We start from the raw sequence: 20,597 nt of genomic DNA, 5'->3' as shown, positions 1-20,597 counted from the left end.
TTCGGTTGTCCGTCGGACGTCAGTGGCCGTCTGGGATACTGCAGCCGTCAATTTTCAGGCATTATTTTCATCTCTAGTTCTCTTTGCTACCCCTGATCACCTGATTGTCCTCGTGCAGTGTTATCATGCATAGCAGGTGAGGTTTTCCACAGGTTTTGTCTAGCAATACCCTAGGATTTCTTTCTACCTGAAGCACTTCTCCAGTACATGAAGTTATTGCATTGTCTGTCATAATGGTTTGCCCTTGGCCTAGAAGTCAAGAATGTATGAGGCAGGCATTACTATGATCAGATGCAGGAACACCTTTTTTTTTCATCACTCAAGAAAAGTATGTTTGCCTGATTCGATGCTCGATTTGTCTCCCATTAGTCTTCTGCGTCCATAGTTTATCAAGTGTTCCTTCTCCCACCTTCCTCAACAACTGTTTCTCATCTGTGTTTATACTTATCCATAGCATGCCGACATGCTCTCAGGAACAACTCTTGCTTCTTGTAATGGAAGCGTCACCCTCTGACCCATCTTCTTACCGACTTCATTCGCTTGCAGTTGCCCTTTCTAGCAAACCCTGATTGGCATAATTTATTTAGATTCATGTCCGTGCTTTCTTTTTGGAAACATTCTATATGGTGTGTCTTTATTAGCTTATTCGTGTATCGTTACTACAGACAATTGAACTTGATCCTCCTCTGAATCTTTAAAAAGTTTCTGTTTGTTGACACACATTTCACATCGGGACCACAATATACAGTTCCACAAAGTTGTGCAGGCCTGTTTTTTCACACACTGGTCAAGTGAAGTCTGCAATGGCTGAACATTTAACTTGCACGGCTGCAACAGCTGCACCATTTTGATACAGCTGCATATTTCTGCGCCATAAGCGTGAAATTTGTTAAATTTGCGCCACACTGCGCCAAAATGCCCAGACTAGCCGCAAAAGTTGGCCATACTTGGGGACAACTTTCTGCGGCCGTGATATGACCAGTTGCGACGTTTCGGACACTGCAGTGTGCGTCACTGGCCTTTTATTTTATTTTGAGATGGCGTCACGCCATTCTAATGCCTACTCACATTCTTCTGTCTTGCATCCACGTGCTCCTCCGCTCTTCGAGTAGGCTGAATCGTTGCAGTTTAAGGATGCTTCACTGCACGGACAGTGTCCGTGCAGTGAAGCATTCCCATAAAGCAATGGGGCCGTTTATAACAAGGCACCACTTCTACTGTGTTGCACTTCGAAAAGGGCCGTGGTGGTGCTTGCGATTTTAAAGCAATAATTCTATGCTGTGCTTTAAGCGCCGCATGCTTCTGATGGATATATCCAGATTTTTATGTGGCTCTTGGATGTTTTCCGTAGATTTTCGGGCCATTCATGTGCAGCAGAGTTGTTTTTGTGCTGTCTCGTCGACAGACTCGCTTTCCCGCTGTCAGATAGTGTAGAAGATGCATCAGTTATCACTTCTGTGTTTGTGATAATATATTTTGAGGTGGAGGAGGTAATTGTTTTTTGGAGGGGGGGGGGGGGGGGGGGGGGAGGGGGGGCAGTCAGCAGGTCAGGAAACACGCAGCAACTCTTAGATTTTAAATTCCATAATGCCGCAGTGGCTGCCAAAATTAACATTTACAGATGCTGAAACATTGAAATACTATAATGCCTGTGCTGTGCACGACATGTGTAACCTAATATGCTGTCATCGCCAGTCCCTAGAAAGCATGAATCGCACACAGGCCAAGCATGCGCTCGCTCAACAGTTTTCTCTGCTAACGATTTGCTTGCTCATTTCTGGGCTTTTTGGGCACGGGCTGATCATAGTCACGGCTTCGAACTGAGCTCTTTTGGAGCTGCCCTCGCACAACACCAGCTGTGAATTTCGCAGACAGTAAAAAATAGTTTTGTGAATCTTGCAAGCAAGATAACATCCCATAATTGAGATTTTCAAACCATGGTAGAAGCAAAAGCAAAAATGAAATACATATTCTCTAGCTTTTTGTATTTTTTTACGCCGAAGTTTGAAAAATTAACCTTCTCGGTTTTATGGCTCACATTCTTTTTTTATTAATGTGATACCATGCTTTGTGGTACAAAACGCTTATTCACAAGAATAGGTACATGCCAGATTCTAAAAGGAAATATGCCAGCGCCACTGATAGGTGGCCCTAGCTAGATTTCTTCTGAATCTCATTCATGTCTGATAATCAGATCTCAACTTTGCGTGTGTGTGTGTGTGTGTGTGTGTGTGTGTGTGTGTGTGTGTGTGTGTGTGTGTGTGTGTGTGTGTGTGTGTGTGTGTGTGTGTGTGTGTGTGTGTGTGTGTGTGTGTGTGTGTGTGTGTGTGTGTGTGCTAGTGTGTGTGCGCGTGCGCTGAAAGTAAGGCTCTAAGATTTGAATTTGTGCTGAAAAGTTTTTTTTATTTTTTTTACCCCTGTGAGCTGCTCCAAATATGAATTTTACAGCTCCAAAAATTGCTACAAATCCTATTTCACCTGTTGCACCCCTGAACTTGCTTTCACTCTGTTGGCTGGGAACTGTCTGTAAGGGGACAAAATATAATAATTGGTTCACAGGAAAGGAAAGGTGCAGTATCTGTCACAATCTGTGGACACCTAAACCATGCTGTAAGGGAAGGGAGGAAGTAGGGAGTGAAAGCAGAAAAAGAGAAAGGGGTGCAGTAGTGGAGGAGTAATTTCGACCACTTGGGCGCATCTTTGACGTGCACTGACATCACACAGCACACGGACACCACTTCGTTTTGCCTCCATATACAGCCCCTGGGGAAAATATACAAAAATTTGCGCAGAACAAAATAAACCATGACATTACTGTTAGCAACAGAATATACAGAAGAAGCAGCTGAGCTTGAGTCCAAGGTAAAAAATTTGTTTTAAATAAAGCACTCAATGCAAGACATATTTTAGGCCAGACATTGCACACAGGCCTTGAAATGATCGCTCATTTTTCTTTTAAATTGTCGAATAGTAACACTTTCCTGGGAAAAGCAAAAGCTTGATATTGTACATTATTTTACTGTTATTAGATAGTCTCTATAGCCTTTAGTTTGATAATTAGTAGCAAAGTCCAGAGATAAATACTTAACCGCACTGCACCCAGGTTATGCGAGATTTTTCAGTTTAAGTAAGAATGGGAGGATTCGAAGTCTTGTTTTCAGGGTGAGCACAGATATTTGAAAATTGTTTTGTTAGGCTCTTGCTAATCCTGGAATTATAGCTGGTTTTTGAAAGTCCTTGAATTTCTAGCGTAGTACACCCAAGTGGCCATTAAAAAAAACAAATATGGCTACAATAATTGCAATTTCGTGTCTAACTGGTGGTTTTCGAATGCCCGTTTGTTAGAGAGACCTTTGCAATTGTGGTGTGACATTAAGAAGGTCATTGTGGCTGCGAGAAAGATGGAAGTAAGCTCCTCAAAATGTGGATCTTTTCAAACCTTGTGTGAGTTTTTCAGTGATGTCCTACTGCTTACAAAGCTTCAATTTGCACTGGGTGTGGTCATGCCACTCAAGCCCTTCCACACAGAATACCAAACGGATGAGCCCATGGTGTTCTTTGTTGCAAGGGACTTGGAAACTGTTGTCAGGAAGATACAAGTTTCTGAAGTGTCGGTCTTGTCTTCAGCAAAAGGAGTCACTGGCCTGCTGACGATGGACATTGAAAGCACAGAGAAGTGCACTCCACTTGAAAAAGTTAATGTAGGCTACGTGGCTAAACAGACTGTCAGAAACACTAAAGCAAGCAAGAAAATTCCGAGAGCACTGTGGAATCTACACTGCAGAAATGTGAAAGCCTGAGCGTTGCTGGTGCACACGATGAATTATGTTTGCTCTCATCATCAATTAAATGCACTGTCATTATCATTGCTAATGCCATCATTGTCATTATCACTCATTTCAGCATCATTTTCATCGCTATCATCCTCGCAGTAGACAAGGAGAATTATGATGTGCATATCACGATCCTGGGTGGCGCAGTTGGTTAAAGCGCTCGGCTGGGGATCCAAGGGTTGGAGGTTCGATTCCCGGTAGAGACAGGATTATTAATTTTCTGATGACGTTAGTTTTGCTTTCATGTGTTGACGTCACTTTATTGACAGCTATAGTGTGAGCGAACGAACGCTGACAATATGAGCCATTAAAATGGCTTTCACCTTAAAACAATGTGTTCCAGTTCCGCATTGAATGCAAATTACTTCTTGATCAGTGTGACATAGAAGGTGCTCAAGAGAAGCCCACTGAAGTTACCAATCGTTATGAGTTTGTCCTCTCTAGACCCACGTGCACTAAGCCAGATGAGTCCTGGACGCCCTCATTACAGTGGGCAGACTCTCTGACCACCAAAGAGACATTATGCTGGGGGAGTACGCAAAGTTCCTGCAGGAAGAGAAGCATAACCTGCGAGTGCTTGAGATGAACATAAACATGTTGGACAAGTTCTTCTCTGAACTGACGAAGTTTAATTCTTCATATGGAGAACTCTGGAAAATCGTCAGTTTTGCTTGTGCTGTCACGAGCAGGCCGCTGTGGAGCGATTGTTTAGCGTGAACCACTAGGAAACCTAAAGGACCTGTCGTACGTTTTGCAACGTATCATATGCAACGCTGTGGACAAGGCAGGGGCCATTCCTAACGTCCCTATTGTAAAAAAGCTCAGGACTGCTATATCAACTGCCAGGCGGCAATATCTTTACCCCCACCCATGTAAAGGGTTAACGAGAGCAGAGAACGTGTTTCTTCGCCTCCTTACGAACACCATGATGTGCCCGGTATCACTTAAAACACTTTGACAATGCCTTCTCTGGGCAGTGCCCGCATTGTGGGGAAATGTCCTCGGACCTTTTCCACATGGTGTGGGCGTGCCCTTCCAACCCTGCCTTTGCACCTAACCCAAACCTCACCCGGGAGGACTGGGAGGCGACCCTACTCGCCTGCTTCAACCTGAAAGCCCAAAAGGCGGTGAAACGAGCAATGGCAGCAGCGGAAACCACTGGGGTCCCGCATTAGGGACCCCAGTGGAACTAGTGTTTTTGAGGGGAAGGGCACTAAGCCTGACCCCAGAGCAACCTCCATAGAACTCTATCTTTTTAATAAAAATTTTCACCACCACCACCAGGTGGCAATATGGTGCATATCTGGAAGCTTGTTGGCTTAGTGCAATACAAACTGTTCCTTGCAACATTGTTTTTTTACTTTGTACAGTGAAAATGGTATCCGATATATACCAACTACAGTGTTGCGCTGAAAACTGCTGCATGTAGCATTGTGTAGAGTCCTTGAAAATACTTCAATGGGTCCTGAAAAATTCCTTGAATTTGCCCCTTTTCAATCTCTACAAATCCCGTTTTATTTTTTGATGAATCAAGAAAGTTGAATAGTCTGAGACCATTTTCTTAACTGTTTCATGCAACAAAAAGCCAGGTTGAGTGAAAGCTTGTAGCTATTGTTTCGGCAGTCGGTATCCTTGTAGAACTCTATATTGCAGCCACCACCTTCTGCATGGAGCACAGATGCTCGAATCACTAGTCACCCACTTACAGCAGTAGTTAACGGGGCCTTGTTTATATATAAGGTAGCCTTATTAGGCTACCCTATATATAAAAATTTTCATATGATAATGAGCCTTCACCAAAAAAATTGCAAGTGCACCTTGTCCATAATTTTTTGGCAGTAATTGTCAAAATATGGTGTCACCAGTTAAATGATCTCTTTCTTTAATCCACTGCTTTTTAAATTTTTTTTATCGAGAAGGATATGATCCCGCCTCATCCTTCCTATGCAATTTTTTCAAGCAACGCTCTCCTAAAATCGTCGAGGGTACCCAGAATTCCATTTGGCCACTCAGTGTTGCCGCAAAATGCAACGACCCTCTTTTTGTTCAATGGTACTGTACACTTAACCTCATCCAGCCACCTAACTTTCTGCCGCCCCTGCTACGCTTCCCTTCTCTTGGAATCCAGTTTGGTACCCTAAGCGACCATCGGTTATCCTCTCTTCGCATTGCATGTCCTGCCCATGCCCATTTCTTTTTCTTGATTTTCTCTGACCCACTCTGCACGCTTCCTATCTCTTAATGTTACCCCTACCATTTTTTCGTTCCATAGCCCTCTGCATTGTCCTCAACTTAAGCAGAACCCTCTTTGTTAGCCTCCACGTCTCAGCCCCATAGGTGAGTACAGGTAAGATGCAGCTGTTGTATACTTTCCTCTTGAGAAATACCGGTAAGCTGCTAATCATAATCTGCGGGTGCTGGGTTGAAGTGGATGCAGCGAGCACAGAACCAGGTTAATTGGAGAAATATGGGAGGCCTTCGCCCTGCAGTGGGTACCGTCAGGCTGATGATAATGATGACTGTACACTGCCATTCGCAACATCAATGGCAGGAAATGCAATCGATAATCACCTAGGCTGCATACGATGCCCAGGTGCACCCTAATTCTTTTATTTAGAAATGTAGAATTAGAAATTAATTTAGAAACTCTTTTATTAGTAAAAAATTTAGATTTCACCGATACCTTTCGAAAAACCATTTCTTTTGTGCAATAGTTTGGTCTATCCTGTGAAACTATTTCCCATGATGTCATCCAACTAAGGTTGTCTTCCAGCTTTGACTCGTATCATCGGGCACGTTTGTAAGCTCAGCGAGATGATTGCGAATTATTGAAAAGGAAATGCTTGAGGCAGTTCTGGATGTCTCCATTTTCATATTCCAGGTATAAATTTCAGTGCAATGTTTGGCAAGAAGTTTTGTCCACCAGAAGGATCTCAATGAATACGAGTTCTATCGTTACATCGAAACGAATAACATCTCACTGATTTGCTATTTTGGAATTGCAGATCATGAGCATGGATATCACGTCATGTTTCAGATCCGGCTGTTTTTTCAGATTGTCATGGCTATTTAATAAGCTTTAAAATTATGGCATCCGCCTTTCAAATGATCTTGATTCAACGTAAGTTGACCTATGTTTACATATGCTGTCTTCATAATATTGCACAAAGCTTGGCAAGCCTTGCGGCTTCTTCGTGTTCCTTGAAAGGCTGCCATCATCTTTTTCTGTCGTTAGCAAAAGTAGGGCACAATCAGGTGTGTGCCCTACTACTCATTCCGAAAGTTATGCATCTCCTTAAAAGTTGACAGGCAAACATACTGCATGTCACTTAGTCTGGGATTAATGGGGGAAAGCAAGTAACATTGCTTTGTGAGCCAGAAGTTTGCAATGCTCGTCGCTTGAAGCCACCCCTGCTGCATCTGCAAAGGCAAGTCTGTCATGTCCACTACCGCCAGCACAATCTCTGGATCCACCTCCTTGGCAGCGACCAGGGCCCAAACAACTGACCAGTCTCACACATAATCATCACCATTCAGTGCCCCACAGAGACCTTGCCCTCCCTGCTGACTCGAGCGAGCTTCAAGCATGAAAAATCATTTTTGCACACTGGTCTTGTTTGTTGAGCCTGAACTCACATAAACCAGACCTGTTTGTATCCAGACAGCAATGCCTCTTTCCTCTGTAATCGCACAGCTTGTAGCCATTTGAGACTGCTTATACACACTGGCAAATAGTCTCAGCACTGCACCACCAGCTCAGCCTCACTGAAGCTGATAATGGCTACTAATTATCCACTGGACGTGACACACCCACTATGTTGATGCTTTCTTCTTGGGATGTAAACTTTGCACAAAAAGTATCTCTGACATTTCGTGCTTGCATGGACGTCACCTTCCTGGCATCCTAACTCACCGTAAGTGCAGAGAATCCCCGAGTGGGTGCTAAGCAAACTCCTGTGCTCAGGGCACCATGGACATTCATTCAGGTTGTACATTCCTGCAATGATGCTCCTCCTGTCCAGCTCTCACTACAGAGCCAATGCTGGGTAACATTTTAGGAACTCAACTCGTATTTTGGAACATCCGCAAAAGCCAGCTATGCAGCAAGGGTGATCACCTAAGCTTCCTGCCTGGTACACTTATGTGGACTCGCGGGGCTCAGTACCGAACCCTGTTAACATTCGTCAGTAAAATTGGCCTGTGTCTTTCCGTTTATTCTATGCCAAGGGATAGATCCAAGAAATAAAACAGATGTTCACCGATAAATGGCTTCTCATTCTGCACAGTAACTAACAAAATGTGCCACATGACCCATAATGCTGTAAAATGTCCGCAAACTGCTGGAATGATCGAATATGTAAGTACACTGATGGTAGCTCAATTATCGAGTGGTAGAGGAGTCCAGCCTCCTCTCTTGGTGGGTTTCACAGCACAGGGATCTTAATCCGTTGTGCCAGTATTGAGAAGCGAGTGTTGGCTTGGTGAATGTGGTTTCAGCAAGACAACAAATGTGAACGTTTTCAAAATCAAGACCTACATCATTCAAAAAGAAATGTTATATGTGGTGTGCTTTCTTTTCGCAGAAAAAACTAGACAGAGGTGAAGGGCTATGTAAAGACGTGTGAAGCATGCTCATGCAGTCCAGGAGAGTAAGCTGCCTGGTTAGTTGGTGTTGCATGATGTGAAGAAGTCAGCACAAAATACAGATAAAACGGAGGACACACATGATGATCATGAGCACTCCTGGACGTCCTCCTCTCTTTTGTCTTTCGTCCGTATTTTGCGCTGACCTCACGTCATGCTCATACAGCAGCATGGCATTTTTAAAGCATACAGCTGACGTCATTGACGGAAGGCTGAGAACAAATTCAAGTTGGCCTGTACCGATTGATAACATCCTAATGACAAAGAGACAACTTGGTCTTGCTTTTTGCTTTATATCTTGCTTTTAGTTTGTATATTATTGTGCACTTTTTTGGTACCCCGTGTATTTTTCCCCCTTTCTTTCTTTTGTGTTCTCTGCTACTACCCTCCAACCTGTATGTACGCCCCCCCTTATGTAATGCCTTCGGGCCTTTAAGGGACAAATAAATGAAATGAAAGCACAACTTCTATGAAGCAGGAAGGATAATAAAAAAAAGAACAGAGTTGTTCTATCAGCAATATCAAGAAATCAAGTAGATAGGAATGCTCATGACGAAAACAATTGTGTTTGATGCTCAGTTTTACTTTCACAATTGCTTTTGCAAGTAAAACTGTGCGTTAAACACGATTTTTTTCTTCATGAGCATCCCTATCCACTTGACACATGGCTACAAAGTTTTTTGCTAATTGGAATGAGTAATGGAAAGAGTATTGTTTCTAAAGCCAGTTTTCTCTGCAAATGCATCCCGTGTTGCCAAACAACCACCAATGCAGCCAGAACGAGCAATGTAATTGATTGTTGGAAAAAAAAAAATTCAATAGTCATACAAACCTGATAGACACAATTTGGTGGTTGCCCATCCCAATTTGGAGGTCACCACTGATGTGGCCATACTCGATTTAGATTAGATGTCAATTTTGGTTCGATTTTGATGAGGTCGACCGTCAGGTATAAAGTTCCGGATTCATCGTTGGAAATAGAAACCGAAAGCATTATCTAAACGTGCAGCAGCTTTGAAATCGTGAGCAAGAAGTCTACCTAAATAAGAAAGTCTTTCAAAAAATACAGAGTATGAGGTATTTTCAACTTTACCACTGGGTTTCATGCATGCTCATAGACCTCATACGCTCCGCCCACATGCGGACTTGAGTTGTTTGTTTACTTTCAGTTGGCGCCAAGTGGGAGTGCAGTGGTGCAGTGCTTCGCGCTTCGTTGTTGTTTTGGAGTGCGAGTTGACGTGATGGGCATGTAAACGCCGACGCCGATAATGGTCGTCAGTTGCGTTGCCAACGGATGTACACACAGAGCGAAGAAAGGTTCAGGTATCACGTTCCACCTGTAAGTACACGTTCGCCGCTCGCGTTGGCGGCAAGCGACAAATAAGTCCTGAAATTGCCTACAGGTTTCCGAAAAATCCAGAGATGCGGAGTCTGTGGGAGCAGGCCGTTAACCGTGAAAGATGGCATGCGAAAGATGGAGATCACCTATGCTCCGTTCATTTTGCGCCTGAGTGCTTCGACCGCACCGGTCAGACAACGCGTCTACGGGCGGGAACTGTGCCTTCTGTGTTCCCTGCGCGTCTGAAGAAGACCGTGAGTATTAACCCCTGCAGAATGTCAAACCCTTGCACGCTGAGTAAATGATCTGCCTTTCTCGTGTATAACGTGTTCGTGGCATGTCTGCCGAAATCGACAGTCTACGATCTCGTTTTTGTTGTAAAGTAATGCTCGTGATTGCGTGGCAACAGTCATGCCATATGCCTGTCAGCAGCAGAAGTTAAAAATTACCTCTCTGCTCGTATATGAGCTCCCACTCCGCAAGTTGCTTCATCAGGCGAGAGGTGTAGGGGATGAGACGTTCCAGTCACATAGACCCCGTTGATTCCATATTAAACAAGTTCGATCGCGTTAGCAACGTTGTAGCTGTAATGGTAGGTCAGGCAACTGTGCATGTCTAGTTTTTGGTCTTCACATTTTATTCTTTTTTATAAGAGGTAACACTTTTTTTACTTGTAACCATAAGCTAGGTGCGGTTCCAAGCAGCAGACGTAGTAAGATGTATATGCGAGGTCGGTGTCATGAAGAAATGTGATTACGATTGAAGCTTCGATACTAAACAAAGTGAACCTCCAGGCCGGTTTACTTAAGAGACGATTTTAGCTACAATAGGACCATATCTTTATGAGGAAGTAAATGTCTGGTAGCAAATACAACACATTTGGCTTTGCAGCTGCTGTTTACACTAACTTGAGACTCAGAAAAAATATATGGTGTTCATTTCAGGTAAAAAGGAAGCCCTCAAAGCGCAAGCATCAAGGCTCCCTAGCGAGTGATTGTTCTCAGCAGTGCGAAGTGCCTGTAGTCAAAGAAGAGGCATCTTCCTCGACAACACAATGGTACAAAGATCGAGTCAATGCCTTTGAAGAAGAGTTAACTCATTTAAAAAATAAAATTGACTTTGTAGCAAACGAACCGAAGGTATGCAGAAGAAAATGAGACAGCACAAGAAGTCACAAAATGGATCGGAGAACAGAGACCGCTTTCAGAAGGAAGATACGCAACTGAAAGGAGCCATAAATCAGTGAGGCTAAGGAAAGCATAGGAATTTATTGCATAGCACTGCTAGCCGTAATCATAGATTTCACCTATGTACGTCCGAAGCTGCTCACTCTCTCTCTCTCCATGAACTTGAAGTGTAGAAAGAGAAAATGGCGACACGTGCGTCGCGCAGCTCAGCATTGAGGAGGCGGAGCAGTCGCATAGCTGCAGCAGAAGCCGCTCTCTCTCTCTCTCTTTACCCATCGTGAGAGATTAAGACAGTGAGAGAGGGGCGTGTCAGTTTCAGACGTGGGCCGTCATTGGGCAGCGTTCACAAGCATGCATTACTCCGGAGTGAGCAGTTGTGTGTTGGTGTTGCTTGCGCGTCTTCAACTTCGGCATCTCTCCTCTCGCATCAGTCACTCCTCAGTTTTTGTGGACAGCAGACGTGTGCGCGTGGTGCTCCCTGGACCTCGGCTCAGAGCCATTCGCCACGTCGTGAAGCTGCTTGTGCTTACCTCCGCGCCTTAACTGGCGCTCGCCTTCAAGTGCGATTCCCGCTCTCTTTCTCTCTCCCTATGATCCCACCCCAGACCTTTCGGCCGCAGAGCAGTGCATTGTAAAGAGGTACATTGCACCTGTTTCCATTCATTTCTGATGATGGTGTAAGGAAAGCTGAGGAGGCGGCTGCGCCGTGCGATTGCTTCGCGTCGCAATGGATAAAGCCGGTCTGTCAGGCACTGCGGCCGTGCTGAAGTACAACGGTTAAGCAGTGCTACGTACCTATTTTGCATTTGATTAACCATGAAAATTTGTCGTAATTTTTTTTTATGTACTTTTATGTACATTTAATGTACTTTTTATATACTTTTAATGTAATTAGTATAGTAATCATTTTATTATTAAATATGATTAACTAAATACAAAGCAGAGTAGAGAATGATTGCTGCTTGTGGAATCCAAACCTACAACCTTTGAAATAAAATGATTACTGTGCTAATTCATGTCAAAAACAGAAATGCAAAAAAAAATGATTCTCCATGCTTTCCTTGGCTTTGTGGACTATTGACTTATTTCAGTTTCGCGTCCTAACGAGCCCCTCATTTTCCCTAGATTTTTCTCTCAGGAGAAGGCTCACATAGGTTGACATCTGCACTTTCGAGTGACATTCAGCAGCTTCTCTGCAGGTCAGGCAATGAACAGAAGGGCACATTAGCTCCCTGCATTTATCAGTGTTGCCCATCCCTGCGAGCACACATTTCGGGATAGTGCCGATCAGTCCTCAGAGCTCCTGGTTTCACAGCTGAAGCATTTTTATTCCTCAAAAAGTTTGCATAAGCACAGAATGAGTCATTCCACTGTGCTTTGCTTGTGGATGCCTTGGCCACAGAAAAACATGTAGCACTTGTTTAGGATAAAATAGTTGGGAATGCTGATTTTGGAACGAGGCTGGGGGGGGGGGGGGGGGGCAGACAGTGAAAGCCTTTGTAAAACATGAAAGAAATCATAATTTCTGTACAGGGCAATGTATCGGTTAAGATTACAAGTAATGCGGGGATTTCAATGGACAGTCTTCACGAAGCCAGAAATGTGTATGTCTTCGTGATTCTTGGTATACGCATCAGGCTCAGTATGCCAATTGCATACTTTTTAATTGACACAGTAGTACTTAGAGGGAAGAGCTGACTAAACATTGTATTAAGGCTAAAGCCTTTAATGGCTCATGCTGTCGTGGACAACATGTGTCCTGCTTTTGCGGCGGCCCTGATTAGCCAAGGCGGGATGATGTCATAGAGGTGTCCACCAATCACAGAGCACCACCACAGTATGCGCGAGTGCGTGACTTATATGGCCATATGTCAATGATTAATTACTTATTGAAGAATAATTAGGTGATGTTAATTAACTAATGATGATTAATCATGCACTTAATGACTAATTAATGGATTCCTGATTAGTTCAAGTTACATAGCAGAATGCGGCACTCAGGCTTTTGCCTTTCACTACTGTAGTCGCTAAGTCCCTCGTAATTGTTTTGACAAACTTGAATTCGTGCTAGCTAAAGTCATCTCTTACATTTGGTGGTGCCTTTGAACTTCAGTGGGGTGACGTGTCTAGGTGCTCAACTTCAGCTGGATTCCCATTCATTTTCTATAATTTTTGCCAACGTTGCGTTTTGCACCAAAAACGTTTAAATTATCTTAGATGCCTTATGATTACGCTTTTGCGCAATTTGTTCGCAGCCGTAGACCACCTCATTGACATGAATGAGGGCATGTGGAGTGGGCTGATGTGGCTTTGAATGCATTGCCACGTGGAGAAGGGTTGCAGCTTGGCAACAAGCTCTTGAAGGTTCATATTGAGTAAGATGAGCAAAAATATGTTGTTTGAATTGTTATGTTCAACTTGTCCACTTATATACCCGATGAAGTTTTCGGTATGATTTTGACTGAGTTGAATTTCAAACTTTCAGCATTGCTGACACTTTGAAATTCTGCAAACAAGAGGCTGTGTTTTTGTGAGACCTGAGCACACATAAATGGGCTAAGAGATTCGGCAGGAGATGCAGTTAGAAAAGGACTAAAGTTTCTTTACTTTTTGATGTCCATGGCAAGCACCGAAAAAAATGCTTGATGAGCTTGTCAGCCAGGTTTAGCTAAGGGACTTGCCGACACACCAACTCAATCAAGATCAGACCTAAAATTTCTTCGGGTCCATACGTGGACGAGGTGGACATAACAACAGTTCAAACGATGCGCAGTTTATGGCTGCGTACAAGCATCTATCCTAAGCGACCATCGGTTATGGTAGAGTAGAGTAGAGTTATGGTAGAGTAGGGAAGGAAAGCGTAGCAGGGGGTGGCAGAAAGTTAGGTGGGCGGATGAGATTAAGAAGTTCGCAGGGGTCAAGTGGATGCAGCTAGCACAGAACCGGGTTAACTGAAGAAGTATGGGAGAGGCCTTTGCCCTGCAGTGGGTATAGCCAGGCTGATGATGATGATGACAAGCATCTATCTGTACAAATCAGGATCGAATTCTGACCACGCCAGCCGCTTTTCGATGGAGGAGAAAAGCAAGGTGCCCATGTTCTGTGCAATTTCGGTGCACGTTAAAGAACCCCAGGGGGTCTAAATTTCTGGAGCTCTTCACTACGGCATTTCTCATAGCCCGAGCCTCTTTGGGGTGGTAAACCCCACAAAGCAAACCAAACAAGCATTTGTTGGTTCAGGCAGAAGTGACATCTTCCTGCTTTGGAAGATGCTCCCAAGACTTGGACTCCATCTTGAATGTAATCACTGCTGTAGCCGTGGTGCAAAAACTACGTTCTCTGGCATGCTCAGATCACCGGTCCTCTGGCCAAATAGTGCAAAAGGAACACGAAGGACGGGCAGGATGATGCAAACTGTCAGCGTCGTCCTGTCTGTCCTTCATGTTTTGCACTATTTTCTTGTTTTGCCCTAAAGCTTCTGCCCTTTGGTTGGTTTGTTACATTGTGGTGTCCTTCCCCAGAGACTTGGTTTTTCTTGCTTCAATAGCTACTTCTGTGGCCAAGCACCTAGATGGGTTTCAAGCCGTCTAAGTTAATGCCATGCAAGAATCTGACACTGAATACTGATGACAATGAAAGTGACTCAGGCTTTGGCGGGCTCACAAAATGTTTTTGACAACATTAAGGGTGATTGTGTTAAGCGACAAGTGAGTAAGTAATTCGACAGATTGGATTATTATATTAAATATGTCCCGTTGGGTTTTCACATTGTAGAGTAGGTTAAGTAATGGCTGACTTCCTGGGAGATATTGCACATCTGTGGTGACAGTGAATGGCTGTGCAAAGTGACTAAATTGTTTAAGCTTTTGCTCTTCCTACTATATGTGTTCTGCAGATGTACACTGATGGCTAACGCAGGTGCAGTTGTGGCTTCTGTGATATGGCGGTCAAGCCACCTGAACAGCTGTGTTGCCGCGACATTCCGGAGGTCATTGCGACAAACGCGGAAGGCTGCGTGACCCACCGCCCCGTTTTCGAGGCCGTGTGTTGTATCCCAGAAGTGCTTAGAGCTGTGCACTGGGAGTTGCGCGAGAATGGCATCAACGTTGAGGGGGACGTGGAGGTGGACCACGAGAGGCACAGGTAAGTGTCTTGCAACAAACATAGTGCAGGTATGCTGCATCATAACCACTGGCTTTTCTCAGTGCCTGCTTTATTCCACATTATTGCTGTCTTTTTCAGAGCATATTGCTTCATTGCGCACCGAATGTTCACTCGCTGGATCTGGAAAACGTTCGGAAGCGGAAAATCACTGCCATCATGCGTCGTCGCCCGAATTCAGAAGGAATTTTCATTGGAGAACGACGCGGCCTCTCAGAACCCTGCTCCCGAAGTTTAGGCGGAAGGATTCTGTTTTAGTCAATAATCTGCTGATATCACATGACATCTGCATTTGTACATTGAAGTCCGGTTGACTACCTAGTGCTGCCATCTGCTCACTACTAATGATGTTGGCGGGGGGACCTACCAGCAGAGCTTCAACACCAAAACATATCAGGCGATACTATCCTGCCTTTTTAAGGATCTGGCCCGCAGATATGTGGGATTTGTGCACTTGCAGTGTCCCCTTGATGATCCTCTTATCTGCGGTGTCGGCACCCTTGGTGCTCAAGCATTTCTACGGACCCTAAGTTTTCTGTGTGCCTGTAACAGCTCTCCAGTGGATAGGGTTGTGACATTGGCTGTCATACCAGCTTGCCTTTGGCCTGCAATGATTGAAGAAGTTTGTGTTCAGTTCTGATAGAATAGGTGTGCATTGCTCAAGCCGGGTGCAAGAAGGCCCCATGTTGACGCATGTCAAGAAAAGTATTGCCTGTTTGCTAGATTGAATTAATGCTCGACTTTTCATTTTGCATTCTTTCTTAGTTCCTTTGAAATTTCCTCAACCATTTTCCTCAACAACTGTTTCTCTTCCGTGCTGCCATGCTCTCAGGTATTATATGCTGTTAAGCAGTTCGACATTCACTGCGTTATGTAAGTCAGGTGCCTGTCTTAGTGTCAGCTGCATTTACTTGCTGTTGCCCTTCCCAGAAATCCTTCCCCCTATGGTGCTTGCACTAATATAATGTAATTTATTTAGATCTATGCTCTTGCTTTCTTTCATTTTGGAAACACATTCTACAGCTCTTTGATCGCAAGAAACAGACAATTTGTGTAGGTGCGCTTTTCCATGCATTGGTATGGAAAAATACTTACATGCATCGGAAGTATCTGTACGGTGGCAAGATGCAGGGGAAAGGAAAAATAAAACATTTCAGAAGAATTGAAGGCAGTAGACTATACTCAATGATCGAATATAGAGAAGACTGCCGAGCTTGACTTCAAGGTAAAAGTTGTGGAAATCCATGACACTCTTTGGGCTTATCACTGCTCCCTTCTCCCTCTGCTCGTGGCTGTCTTCTCTCTCACCAGTGCCCTCTGCGGCGATGAATGCGAGGAAGATGTCCCGCCCGTGGCGCCCAGTAGCGAGGACCCTTTCCCCCTCAGGGCTCTCCCTCTCTCTTCCTCGGCGGTGGTGCAAGCGACGGGGCTGTGAAGAGTGCGAACCGGACGAGCGAAGGGGGCGGACACGTCCACGACACCAACAAACGAAGGTGAAGTCTACTTGTTGCATGATCGAGGAAGACCAGACGGAAAGCCATTCCAATAAACAGTTGACTCTTTGGTCCTCGGTGTTCGTGTTGTTCATAGGGGCCACTAGTGTGGTCTGAGCTAGCGCAGTGGCGTTTGGCTCTGAGAGCAGAGCCGCTGCCCTGTAGAACCTCACAAGGTTTGTAATGAATACAACACACAACACAATACATATTCGCAGCTAGATGTTACTTGGAAGCGTTCAAACGATGGCTGGGCACAAGAAAATAGCGTTGGATTTGTGTTATTATGCTGTTATTTGGCAATCTCTAGTTTTGGTGTTGTAAATAGTGCAGGACCTGGCAGTAATGTAAATACACCTGGTTATGTGGGGTTTCTCTGTAATCACTCCTTCATTGTTTTTATTCACTACAAAACTAAAGCTAGCTTGCCCCAAGAGCCAGAATTGCAATGTGTCAAGAAGCCGCGATTGCGTTGGAATTTTCCATTTAAAATGCAGAACTTGCATCAGCCATCGCTCGGCTGTTGAAATCGAAACGGCCTAATGATAGGAGAAATTCCATTACAATTATCTAATGGGTGTAGGCGAATACAACCTAGCAATCTGTGTATATAATGTGTTGTGAATCATTACAATGAACAAAAGTGCACAATAAAAAAAATATGTAGCCATACTCGTTTAATTATTGCAATGTTCAGGGCTACCTACCTGGTATCCATGCAGTGCATAAAGTGAGCATTAAAAGATTCAAAATAATAAGTGTGGTTGTTAGCTATGAAGCAAATGCAACTACTGACTTTAACATAATGACAGGCAAGTGGTGCCTACGGTCTTGTGTGTGGGTAATCTCGTAATGGTTAGCGCTTAACATCTACTCGGAATTTAGCTGAACTGACATGAAAACTTGCTCCAAAATATTGTTACATGGTCTGAGGCAAAGCAGATGCTGTGGCATCGAGGGCACAGCACACAGGCCACCAAGAGAGCACAGGACAGGACAAGCGTACCAAGCACAAGAACTTCATTCTTGTTTCCTTTTTCTGTGGCACAGCCTTGCGGCAGAAAAATGAAACAAAATACCAACCCGGTGTCACCTTGAAATTTTCGGGGCGCGGCGAGTGGTAGGACTTCAGATGCGAGACATGCACAACATTGTGCGGTACGGTACTTGATGTAGATTCTGCGAAGGCTGGAGTGATAGCATAGCTGCCTGCATGCACATGATATGGGCCAGTGTAACAGCAGAGAAGTTTTTCAGAGAGTTCAGTGCAGTGATATGGCGCTCGTAGCAAGACGAGGGATTTGGGAGAGAAAGAGGCCATGCAGTGGCAACGGTCGTAAAATTTTTGCTGCAAGGGTTGAAAGGCTGAACGGTTGTAGTGGGCTAGTTGACAAGTGCGACCGTAATGAGCAATGGCATCGTGGCCATATTCAGAAAGTGGAGCAGCGAATGTAGGAAACAGCGCTTCGACACGTAATTAGGGCTTGTAGCCAAATAAAGGTTGAAAGGGGAACAGCCGGCAGAGTCGTGGTGGGAAAAGTTGTAAGCAAATGTAATGTATGGGAGAACCAAATTCCAGTCACGATGGGTGCGGTAAAACTTGTGCTATCAGTAAGATTTTGGTTGAGGCACTTGGTAAGGCAATTGGTTCGAGAAGGATAGGTGGTGGTAAGCTTATGTTTGGTGGGTGAGTAGGAACAGACAATATGTTTGAAATTTTTAGAGAGAACGGAGTAGCCGTGGTCTAAGTTATTGGAGAGCATCTTGATGTGAAGTGGGGTGACAAAGAAGAAAATTTGCGACTTCAGTAGGCAGTACCATTGGGGATTGTCTGCATGATTGCATAAGGAGCAGCACAGCCTGTTGCAAGTGCAACCCATAAATTTTTAAGAGATGGATTCAGGAAATTGGCTTGAAATGTCCAATCCAACACAGTAGAAAGAGTCAGGGGAATATGAACAGGCAGAAGGCCCTTGGGGGACTCATAACTACAGCGCAAAAGACTGGACAAAGAAGAAGGGACAAGAGGAAAACCAGCAGACTGCATGGTGATCTGTGACAACAGGAAATGAGCGGTTGTATAAAAACAGGTGGTATTTCCTTGTGGCCCACACTGTCTCTCTTTAAGCACTCTCCTTTTACGATTGTGCTGATGTTACGTTATAGTCTCACACTGAGCATGTGCTTCGATGACAAACCCACACAAGCCCACCATGAGACCAAAATGAATGTTTACTAATGCAAAAGCATTAGTAGGTTATGTTGGTGCCAGCAGTGTCCGCAAAATATGTCTCTGGAAGTTGGTCCCCTCGTGACGCCATCAGTCAATGACAGGATGAGAACTATAAGTCACATATTAAGAATTGCTGTAAAACGAGTAATGAGTCATTAGTCACGTGAGATAAAAGTTTCAAGGCATGAGACAAGATGTGCCAAGTCAAGCCATGTGGGTAAGTACACGTAGAAAGGCATTGACTAGGAGCCATCAACTTGTGACAATGCTAGTGCTTTTGCATTCTCCTAGTGCCGTTTCTGCAGTGATCTCCAAGTTTTTGATGTATGGGGAGCACATTTATAAGCAAAGAGCAAAAGGGTAAATGTGCATACTAAGGCTGAGGTACTGAAATGCACGGCCACTCCGAGCCACGAAACTGATGTGGCAGTACTTGCACAATAACTTCCAGCAGTCACAACATTTCTCTTCTCTTAATAATGGAGACGCTGTGCAGGTCTGCGTTATCCCATTGAGCGACGTAGTGGAACCTCGGCATACACAGGAGGAGGAGCACCTTCTGTTTATCCTTGCCCTGGCAGTCTTACAGGTAACATTTGTTGTAGGGTGGCCTCCACCCCTCAGTCTCACTCTGGCACCGGTTCACTTTGGGCAGGACTTGAACATCCTCTATGCACCTTTTCAGTTTGTCACCACATGTATCAAATTGGCGTGTCATTGTCAATACTGACAATTTAGGTGCTAGAAACAACTGTCTTGGTTCCCAGTATTGCTTGGAACCTGCATGAATGGAAGGGACCAGTACGTCCAAGCGAGGTGAGACTCTAACTAGAAAACAGTTCCAATGGACTTTGCTCCGAACTGAACAGGGTCCTTTGGTAATTGAGAAAAAAAAAGCCAACCCAAGTTGTCTTCCTGTCTGTCATTGCTCATAATCTCGAGACCCCTTTTTATGGTCCTGATGGCCCTTCCAGCTAACCCGTTCAACTGTGGGTGGTACTCAGGCGTACAAAAATGTGTTCTGTTCACTTTCACAAACACTGCAAACTCTTTGCTGGTGAACTGTGTGCCATTACCGACCACAATGCTGCGAGGAATGTCAAATCTAGCAAATATATTCTGCAAGCAGCCAATTTTAGCTTAAGCACTCGCTCGTTTCAGAGGATTTGCTCTGAGCCACTTCTGTGCACGCCCACAAGCACAAGGATCTTTGTTCCCAAGATCGGTCCCAAAAAGTCGGCATGAACTCTTTCCAAGCTCTCCTCAATCCCTGGCCAGCTTCATGGTGGAGCGGCTGTAGGCATAGCCAAGTTTGGTATGCAATTCCTACAAGATGACAACAGCAGCTCAGTGTCACTATCCAGACCAGGCCACCAGAATTAAGACCCGGCGACAGCACCAATGGCACAGGAATGCTGATGGATTTTATGCAAGAGGTTCAACACCTGCTTACATGACTTTGCGGATTTACCACTCTTCGATTCTAGTACAAAAGAGCCTGTGCAATGAACAGCTCTGTCTTTTAAAAAAGGCTTTCATGTCTAGGTAGTCCTTTCTTTTCACCTGGCCAACCATGTGGTACGTTTTTTAACTTCTGCCAACAGTGGGCCATTAGTCGTTTTAACTTGGTCAGTGACATACTCTTCTCCTTGAAGTGTTTCAATGGTAAGAGGTAATTGGCAAGCTCACTGGCAGTTCGTGGCTTTG

The 20,597-nt window shown here is 44.5% G+C and overlaps 1 protein-coding gene across 2 annotated transcripts; it reads left to right on the top strand.

The window, feature by feature from the left end:
• The first annotated feature begins 9,422 nt into the window (after positions 1–9,422).
• On the top strand, positions 9,423–16,718 carry LOC146181232 (uncharacterized). Of its 2 annotated transcripts, XM_084576303.1 has the most exons (6): positions 9,423–9,554; positions 9,647–9,816; positions 9,881–10,070; positions 10,761–10,873; positions 14,922–15,146; positions 15,246–16,718. In XM_084576303.1, exons 2-6 carry the CDS (start codon positions 9,746–9,748, stop codon positions 15,400–15,402), a joined length of 756 nt encoding a protein of 251 aa, XP_084432429.1. In that variant the 5' UTR covers positions 9,423–9,554; positions 9,647–9,745; the 3' UTR covers positions 15,403–16,718. The 2 variants fall into 2 exon arrangements, with proteins under 2 accessions (XP_084432429.1, XP_084432430.1); XM_084576304.1 differs by lacking the exons at positions 9,423–9,554; positions 9,881–10,070.
• The last annotated feature ends 3,879 nt before the right edge of the window (positions 16,719–20,597 follow it).

This window comes from Amblyomma maculatum, chromosome 8 (genome assembly GCF_055883805.1).
Source record: "Amblyomma maculatum isolate TAMU_Amacu chromosome 8, ASM5588380v1, whole genome shotgun sequence".
Classification (NCBI taxonomy): Eukaryota; Metazoa; Arthropoda; class Arachnida; order Ixodida; family Ixodidae; genus Amblyomma; species Amblyomma maculatum.
This window is presented reverse-complemented; position numbering and strand designations above follow the sequence as displayed.